The 9,656-nt window shown below is 37.6% G+C and overlaps 2 protein-coding genes across 2 annotated transcripts; one reads left to right on the forward strand and one right to left on the reverse strand.

The window, feature by feature from the left end:
* Positions 1 to 2,116: 2,116 nt before the first annotated feature.
* On the forward strand, positions 2,117 to 3,534 carry LOC106928481 (GTPase IMAP family member 4-like). Its single transcript, XM_015004760.2, has 2 exons — positions 2,117 to 2,290; positions 2,412 to 3,534. The coding sequence occupies exons 1-2, from the start codon at positions 2,269 to 2,271 to the stop codon at positions 3,215 to 3,217; spliced, it is 828 nt and encodes a 275-aa protein (XP_014860246.2). The 5' UTR covers positions 2,117 to 2,268; the 3' UTR covers positions 3,218 to 3,534.
* Positions 3,535 to 5,255: 1,721 nt separating this feature from the next.
* Positions 5,256 to 8,994, reverse strand: LOC106928479 (GTPase IMAP family member 9-like). Its single transcript, XM_015004758.2, has 3 exons — positions 8,201 to 8,994; positions 7,942 to 8,013; positions 5,256 to 6,481 (listed from the first exon to the last, which is right to left on the reverse strand). Exons 1-3 carry the CDS (start codon positions 8,208 to 8,210, stop codon positions 5,550 to 5,552), a joined length of 1,014 nt encoding a protein of 337 aa, XP_014860244.2. The 5' UTR covers positions 8,211 to 8,994; the 3' UTR covers positions 5,256 to 5,549.
* Between the last annotated feature and the right edge of the window lie 662 nt (positions 8,995 to 9,656).

Raw genomic sequence — 9,656 nt, forward strand, 5'->3', positions numbered from 1 at the left:
ATCATTGACACTCCTGGGGTGTTTGACACATCGATTCCTGAAAAAGAACTGAAGTGTGAAATAGAAAACTGCATCACGATTATTTTGTTCTTAATGCAAAATGTTCATAAATGAGAGAAAATCAGGTTCTTTTCAAATGTAGTTTTTTTAAATGAAAGGAGTAAAAATATTTTACCTTCATATATACAGGATAATGCTGCATAGTCCAGATCCAATTCCAAACATTCATTAACATCAGGGAAGTTATTTTTCATCTTTTCTTTTTTTTTTGCACAGCATCAAAGGCTTCATTTTGTCTTAAAGGACATGGAACTGCACAAACTACGAATTCTCCTCAGATATGTTTGCTGTCTCAGGAATGTTGTATAACTTGTCACATCACAGAGTTAATGGTTTTTCCTTGCAAAAACACACTTTATGTTTTGTCCATGGCTGATTATCTGCTGGCAAGAAAATATCATATTTCCAGTCAGGCCAGATGACAACCTTACCTGGGCCTGAGACAAGATCATCTGAGATGGGCCTCCACCCATGGCCAATTAGCAACAGACCAGATTTCAAAATAGCAGGTATGTGTACACGTCTTTTAGATATGAGTCACATGCTCATTAAGTTTGTATAGTGACAGCCCTGGTGAAAATATATAAATACTAAGTATGTTAAATTTTAACATACTTGAGCATACTTTAAGTCAGACTAATCATGAGTATACTTCAAGTTCATTTAGAATTAGTTAACTTAAAGTGTGACATTTTGTAACATCTAATTTTGTGCTTAGAGTACTTTAATATTATTTAAATGGTATTAATGCACAATTTAAAGTATACTAAGTGTACTTCAACATACTTTTTTGGACAACTTAAGTTTAACTTGGTGTGCTTTAAGTATATTTCTCTTTATGTAACATAAATGCTCTTGATTGGTATATTTTGAGTGTACTATTTTTGTGATTGAATTGCAATATATTTAGAATGTATTTTAAGTGTATTGGCATTACATATTTTATATATTAGTAGTGTGATTACAGTATGCTACAATTACACGTTTGGTTAATTTGACTTAGGGGCCCCTCTTGCTGCTAAAAGCATCAGCACCTCTAACAGCTTCTGTGTCAGATTTAGTGAAATCTGGGAGAGGGGGAGTAGTTTACTTGGCCAACCTAAAAACAATCTGTTACGATTGCAGTTAACTAAGTATTTGTGAACAAACAGATCTCAAACTCAAAGATTAAAGTCACAGCATCAGAGTGTAGCTATGGTAACAAAACAATAACTATATGAACATTGTCCTTTGAACTTTCACAAAGTAAACTTTCCAGCTACTTAAAAATCTTACATTTAAATGTTAAACAATTTAACATATTTTATGTATGATGAAACAATTCAATCAAATTTAGCAGAATAGATAATCTCAATAAATAAATGTTACATTTATGTCTGTGTTAAAATTATGATTTATGGAGCCCCTCAAGCCCTGGAGGGCCTGATGAAGTGCAAATAATTTATATTAATTTTAATTGTATGTTTGATTAGTTGTATTTAAGACTAATTGTGGGTTTAGATAGCATTTCACTTGCAATATTTTCCCATAACATATAATTACCCAGTAATATTTTTATTTTTCCTTTCTACTAAATGTCTTTTAATACGAAAAAACAATGGACCGCCTTGGCGCCCCGACCAGCGGGCTCAGCATGTTTTCTGGGGAAAACCTTGTAAATATCATAGACATTTTTTAGTTTTCATTCCAATCTTTAAATTTTCCACTATTAAAATGCATTATGTATTTTGGTGTTTGTAATTTTAAGATACTGTTTTGTCTAGTTTATGAGTATACTTCAAGTTCACTTCGGATTCGAATTCTACAACAACTGCACTTATGTTTCTGTGAGCTGACGTGGAATTTCAGCAGGGATTAACAGTGAAAATGACAGATTAAAAAAAGGTTTGAGTGATTGCTCTTTTTATTTGGCTTATCATGATAAACTAGTTTAGAGCTCTGATCAAAATCTCACTTCCTTCTCATAAGCCTGGGGTTGAACCCTTTTTGTTGTCAGCTATCCAAGTCTCGTGTGGCACACAGGAGAGTTTCATTTCACTGGAAATGCTAAAGAGGAAAAAGGGAGGGACAGCAATAGTGAAGACTATAAAGGACTGCAGAAAGTCAGACAGGAGGAAGGTAGAGGTACGGGCAGACCTATTTTTGTTGCTTTAACTCAGATTTGATCCGGATTCCTTTTTCTTATTTTAGTTTTGCCTTCTGCAGAACATGGATTCAACCTCAGCTAAAGGTTGGTATTTCTTCTTTTAAACACATGGCTTATTGATGCTCAGTAAAAAGTATCCTGACCTCACTCTAAATCAAACTTTGACTTTTCATTTCTCGACACATTTTGTTTTGTCCTGTCAAAGACCTGAGAATCGTCCTCCTGGGAAAAACCGGATCTGGTAAAAGTGCAACAGGGAATACCATCCTGAAAAGGGACGCTTTTATTGCAGAGATGTCTGGTTCCTCTGTGACGAAGGTATGCCAGAAAGAAACCGTCCACCTGGATGGCAGAACAGTGACTATCATTGACACTCCTGGGGTGTTTGACACATCGATTCCTGAGAAAGAACTGAAGCGTGAAATAGAGAACTGCATCAGTCTGTCTCTCCCTGGCGCACATATATTCCTGCTAGTCATCAATCTCTCTGCACGCTTCACTGTGGAGGAGAAAAATGCCATCAAGTGGATCACAGACAACTTCGGCGAGGAAGTCTCAAAGTACACAATCGTTGTTTTCACCAGGGAGGATCAGCTCAAAGACACCATTGAGAACTATTTGCACAGAAGCCCTGATCTGAGGAAGCTGACCAGTGACTGCAAAGCTGGATATGTTGTGTTTGACAATACATGCAAAGAAAACCGCACTCAGGTGGCTGATCTATTCGAGATCATAGACAAGACGGTCCAACTGAACGGCGGTCATTATACCAGCGAGATTTACAAACAGGCCCAGAACAAAATATGGTGGCAGCAGGCTGGGAGCTATGTGGGAACTGCAGGCAATTATTTATTGTGTGCAGCAGCAGGCGCAGCTGCACCTGTTGCTGGTGGTGTTCTAGCAGCAGAGGAAGCCGTAGCTTTATCTCTACCACAAGTGATGGCTCTAGGAGGTGCAGCGATTCTGAAAGGTGTTGGATGGTTCATGAGTCCCAAAACAGACAATAACTAAGGCAATTCAGAAAGTGACTGGAGCGTAGTCATACATGTACATTTAAACTTATGCACTCTCTTTATTGTGTAAATCTTACCTGTGTTAATACTTTGATACTGACAAATTAGGAATATTTTAATATCAATATTGCTTTCATTATGTTTATTTATGTAATTCTAATTTTTAAATGTCTGTATGATTTTGAAGACCTATCTCCATCTCGATTGTGATGGGCGATAAACCTATCCACCTTATCACTGTAATAATGTATAAATTATGTGGGGAAAGCATTACATTATCTTTCTGTGTTATTTAAAAATAAAAAATGGATAATGTTTTATGCTATCTTTTGTAGAAGAATCAAATATAACATGAAAAAGAATAACTGCACAATTATTTTGTTCTTAATGTTCATAAATGGGAGAAAATCAAGTTATTTTCAAATGTAGTTTTTTTTTAAATGAAAGGAGTAAAAATCTTTTACCTTCATATATACAGGATAATGCTGCATAGTCCAGATCCACTTCCAAACATTCATTAACATCAGGGAAGTTATTTTTAACCTTTTTTTTTTTTTTGCACAGCATCAAAGGCTTCATTTTGTCTTAAAGGACATGGAACTGCACAAACTACGAATTCTCCTCACATAGGTTTGCTGTCTCAGGGATGTTGTATAACTTGTCACATCACAGAGATAACAGTTTTTCCTTGCAAAAACACACTTTATGTTTTGTCCATGGCTGATTATCTGCTGGCAAGAAAATGTCATATTTCCAGTCAGGCCAGATGACAACCTTGCCAGGGCCTGAGACAAGATAATCTGAGATGGGCCTCCACCCATGGCCAATTAGCAACAGACCAGATTTCAAAATAGCAGGTATGTGTACACGTCTTTTAGATATGAGTCACATGCTCATTAAGTTTGCATAGTGGCTGTTTCTACTGGAAACTAAGGAACTACCATCATAAAGAGGAAGAGGAGACAATTGCATGTACTTTGCTCTGAAAATGTTTGTGATCTTTCCTGTGTTTGCTTTTTTTTGTCACATTTGTCAAATGTTTTATCATCAATGCAACCCAGGATTCTTGTTGCAAACATGACATTTTTACATAATATATGTGTACAATCCTTCACTCCCTAAACCTTCTTCTCCCAGCAGGATCACTGATTCAGATATTAACTAATGCTTAATTCTTTAAATTGCTTCTTGTTATTGGAATCAAGAGGTGAAACGCCACAGGAAACCAAAACACAAAACTGAGGCTGGTAACACATAGCCTGATCTGTACATGTGATATAATATACAAAATTCATGTTTATTATTTTGTCTTTTTTTTTTTCAACACGTACATCTAGTGCATATTTTACCTTTTTCTAATTCTCTCCCCTTCCTGTACTTTTTGCTACAAGCTGAGACAGACAGAGAGGGAAACAAAATGTTTATGATTTGTTTCAGAGGCTTCCACAAAAAAAATTACAAGTAAGAGGATTTTCCCCTCATTGTTTCACATTTCCTTTGAGCTTGCAAGTTGCTAATAATAAAGCACAGGAAATGGCAGCAGGTCACAGTTTAAATAAGGAGCAACAGATCACCTGCACAGAAAATCTGATGGTCCAAAAAAAGGTATGCAATTTTTTCAAAGAGCAGCATTGTGTATGGAACATCAGTACACCTGTGCTGCCAAGACCTGCAGGTGAGGTCCAATATGATCCAGCTGTAGGTCAGTTCAGGTTGTAGGTTGAAGAGGTTCATTGAAAAGTGTAAACGTGAATTTAATAGTGAAATTCGACAACAGTTTTGCTAAAAAAAATACTAAATACTGCCTTGATCATTTAAATCACATGTCAAACTGAGGGCTGGTGGGCCACATCTGGTCCACCGTAACTACATATGTGGCCCTTTTTACGCCACATAAATAGAACCTTTAAGATAACAATTGTGTGCTAAAATATTATTTTATCAATCAAATCAAAACGGTTTTAACTGTATGTACATCAAAGTGAAAACATGTTCAGTGTCATTTAATTTTAAGAAGTACTCATCAGAGACAGATATTTATTGATATTTTAACAGTTTATTAGTGGGTAGCTTTTTTCAATACATTCTGCCACAACTGGCCGTTTGAGAACATTTGTGACCTTGATATGGCCCCAAATAAAAATGAGTTTGACACCCCTGACCTAAATAATATTTCTAATTTAAATTCATTTTCCAGTCAAGATTTACTTTGTTCATTTGAGAAACATTTCCCGAAAACCAGAAAAGGATATTAGCTAATTTTGTGGAAGATATTCTGCATCCGATCTTTATTTGTAATATTACTACCGACAGACAGGATTTTGTGTTAATTACACCGGACTGTTTTTTTTAGCTTTACATTTGATCCCTTTCCAAACCCAAAAGGCGGCTAAACCACATAAAACCCCGAGGACGAGCGTCGGAGCCCCTAGAGCCAGCGCCACGGTGGTGTTCGCCCCCACCGCTATGACGACCCCGGCTAACACCAACACAACCGCGGCAGCCGAGGCCACGCGGATGTTCTTCCTCCGAACCTGCTTCTTCTTCTCTCGCTCCTTTTGCTGCTTCTCCCTCTCCTCGTCCCACACCTTCCTCTCTTCTTCCTTCTTCTCCTCCTCTTCCTGCCTCCTGCGCTCCTCCTCCTCCCTGAGCTTCCTCTGGGCTTTCTCATACATCTCGTTCGTGTAGTGCTTCCCGCCGTTGTCTTGTACCATTTCCTTGATCATGTTGATGAGCTCTGTGACCTGCACGCGGTCGTCCGCGTCGTTGTTGTTGAAGGCGTGGTACCTGCGCCCAAACGTGATCGAAAGTCTCCGGAGCTCCTTGCACTCCTTCAGGGCATTGTCTGCTTTGGCTTGATCCTTGCACGTAAACAGCATGATGGTGTACATGGAGGCGTCGTCGCCAAAGTTTTCCTGGATCCACTTCACGGCGTTCCTCTCCTCCTCGGTGAACCTGACTCCAAGCCTGATCACCAGAAGGAAGGCGTGGGGTCCAGGGACCGACATCTTGACGCACTCTTCTATCCTGGACTTCAGTTCCTCCTCTGTGATTCCTGTGTCAAACAGCCCCGGCGTGTCGATCACTTGGACTGGGATCCCGTCCACCTCTCCGCTCTGCGTCTCACAGTGCTTGGTCACCGACACCGGGCTCGGATCTTCTTTGAAGGCAGCTCTGCCCAGGATGGTGTTTCCTGTGGCGCTCTTCCCTGATCCAGTCTTGCCCACCAGGACGATCCTTAACCCTCCAGACAAATCCAAAGCTGCGGATTGAAAGCAAAGTTAATACTTCATATAAAAAAAAACATGTTAAATGGCTGAAGTGAGGACGGTAGTTTTGTGCTATTTCAGTAGAACATCAATAGAGTACACTTCTTTTTTTGTTGCCAGTAGCAGAAACTAATGAGCTGAAAACTGGATTTCTTACAGCACTGCACAATTATTTATTGATGCAAGTTGACACATATCAGCCAAAGCAAGGATATAAAGTACAAGAAAGCAAACATAACAGACCCACTGCCAGCCTTTCACATAGAGCGCTGGCCTTTTGGCATACTGGCCTCCAGTAGAAGCAGTAAGGACAGATATTAAAGTGATGCTTCTAACATTTGAAAGTTAATAGACTTGGACTAATGTATTTGTTGGAGAAGGTCAGAGTTTATTGTTATTAATTTTCTCTGATTGTTTTTATTGTTTTAACGTTAATTTTTATCCTTTGAGTGTTTTTGTTTCACATCTTCAAACGCCTTTGTTTTTGGTTGTTATTTTGTATCTTTAAAGCTCCCTGACCTTTTGACATCACCAGTTGCAGGAAACAGGAAATAACAAAGGGACAAACATCAAGTTGACTTTGACTTGAGTTGCAAGGTTTACTCTATTTTTTTTATCTCATTAAATTATTTTAATTTTGTTTCTGTTAGTAAATTTAGGCACCAAATGTATGTGCATGCAGTTTCTACTACTGGATTAAGTTTTCAAAAGTGACGTCCTTCTTTATGTTTGTTTGTTTTTTATGTTTTTTTATGGCAGATCCTACTGCTTTCATGTCAGTTCCATATTTTTTATACTGTCATAACTGAGGCTGTAGATTAAAACAAGTATTGTGGTTATTTGTGTAACTGCTGCTGCTTGTTGTCAATTGTGGAAGACAACACTGGCATAACACAAAATATATAAAACATAAACAAATAATCCCTGTGGAAATATTGTTTTTCATTTTTCCTGAATTACTTATCACCTATTTTAAATTACTATTTTCAACTTATGTCTTTAACTTGTGCTTAATTTTATTTTTATTTGATTTTGCAATATTACAATTAGAAATTTATCCAAATGACTGTTTTAGATTTATATCTCTTGACTTAAGTAGCAAAAAATACAAGAACATTTCTGATTCATTTAAAAGACGTTCATTCATTTTTGTTCATTATCTAAACTCAAAGAAAAAGTCATTTCAATTTATATAGAAACACCAAAACTCAGCTGCTTCGTGCCGAGGTTATCGAATTACAGAGCTGTAACAACATTTTTTTGTGTATTATTGGAGAACAAACAACAGAAAAAAGGAATTTCTCACAACATGGCAGCTAAAAACGTACTAAACAAAAAAAAAAGGTACATTAGCAATCATAAGAAGTAGTTAAAAATTGGACTTTAATCCAAATATGTGTAATTACTAGGATTTAACAAGATTTCTCAGAAAATGAAGTTTGAGGGAGCATACCATCAAAGTTATAGAGACCGCACCCATCGGACCGAGGCAAACTTCTCGGCTTCTTCTCTCTGAGTTGTATTTCTAGGACAAACAGCCATTGAGATAAAAACAAATAAGTCGTTAGTTAAAGCAATCTTTGTCAGGAAGCAATACGTTTCTTTCTGTAATCCATCTGAGCGTTCTTTCTCCCAGTGCAACACCTCCCTCTGATCCCAGTCAAAAGCTCCATAATGGTGCCTGGAGCGGATCATGAGGTTTATTCTCTTACCTTCAGCCATCGCTTTGGATCCACCTTTTCCCCGTCCCAGGTGACCAAGTTTGTTCCAGCAGATCTGAAGTCTGAATTATTGCTTAAAAATTTGCTCTAAAGCTTCACATTGGCGTTCGGGGAGACTTCTGGAAGTCTTGGCTATGTGCTGGGAGCTTCCCATTTCCTTCCATTGTCCTTGGGCTGCATCTGAGTATGAGAAAGCTTCCAGAGGCTGTCAGCTGCTTTCTGAATGCACCGAATGTGATCGTGTGAAGGTTTGACCGGAATGTTTTGCTAATGTGCAAAAGAAACATGAATTTAATCAAGTTCTTTAACAATATAAGTTTTTTTTTTTTTTGCTGTTTTTTGTAAAATCTGTTTGAGAGGTGATGGGGGGAGAGTCAGTCTCCAGGGTGCATCACATCCCTCCATTGTTTGCATCTGCACCAATCAGAATTGAGTAATATTGAGCAGGTTTTTTCACAAAACATAACTCAAGCTTTTCAGTCCATTCAGTCTTCAGGATGTCTTATAAACTAGACCCCTAATGTGACAGGAAATTTTGAGGATTTCTGCAATAAACACATGACGTTTCTTACTTCCTGGTGCGAGTGTTTGTACAATGGAGATTACATCATCCTGAAGTGTTTCCTTTCAGTACGTTATCTCAGGGGTGCTGGATGGAAGCAAGAAGCTCTGTCAGCAACGAGTTTGAGGCACAGATATAGTTGTTATTTGGCTTTTCCTTTCAGATTTCTCATCTTTTGGCATCATGAGTTTAGGCGCTGGTTGCACTACTTAAGTTTTTTTGTTGTAAATCGTAATTTCTTTCTTTATTAAATCTCCACTACATCTTGAAAACCAATCGCTCCTCAACTATATCTGTTTGTTTGAGGAGCAAACACAGCGGTAAATCTTGGCTTTCTGAAATATCTGGATTGATAGTCATGATAGCACAATAAATTTTACAAATCGACTTTAAAAGACAATTGTTGGACCGTGGCAAATATCAAGAAAACAACTGTTTTACTGAGTCTACTGCTAAGGGGAACTGGTATAAATTATTTTCAACCTGATTTCTGGTTCTTGGGTTTTGAGTTGTTTGCTCCCCTTTGTACCTCAGACTTGACTTGGGACAATACTGGTCATATTTGCTTGGAGAAAAGACAAACAGCTTATCGCAAATATTTACAGTTGCAAGAGGGAAGGAGGTGTTTAAATTAAAGGAGCTCTATCCATCTCTCCTACTGTGCTTTTAGGAGAGATGTGTAAATAAACACATGACAACCTGTGTCTGTAAAACAGCTGAGAGCAGCTGGCTATTAAACAGCACAGACGATGTCAACTAACTTTTAAAATAAATGTGGTAAAAATGTGGTATTGTTACTTAAAATTAACTTAGTAGAAAAGTTTCACACAAACTTAAAACATGTTTCAATAAGTATTTATTTATACAGAGTTTTGCATTACACAA

The sequence above is a fragment of the Poecilia mexicana genome, unplaced genomic scaffold, assembly GCF_051168715.1.
Source record: "Poecilia mexicana isolate PSO_F unplaced genomic scaffold, ASM5116871v1 scaffold_1, whole genome shotgun sequence".
NCBI classification, from domain to species: Eukaryota; Metazoa; Chordata; class Actinopteri; order Cyprinodontiformes; family Poeciliidae; genus Poecilia; species Poecilia mexicana.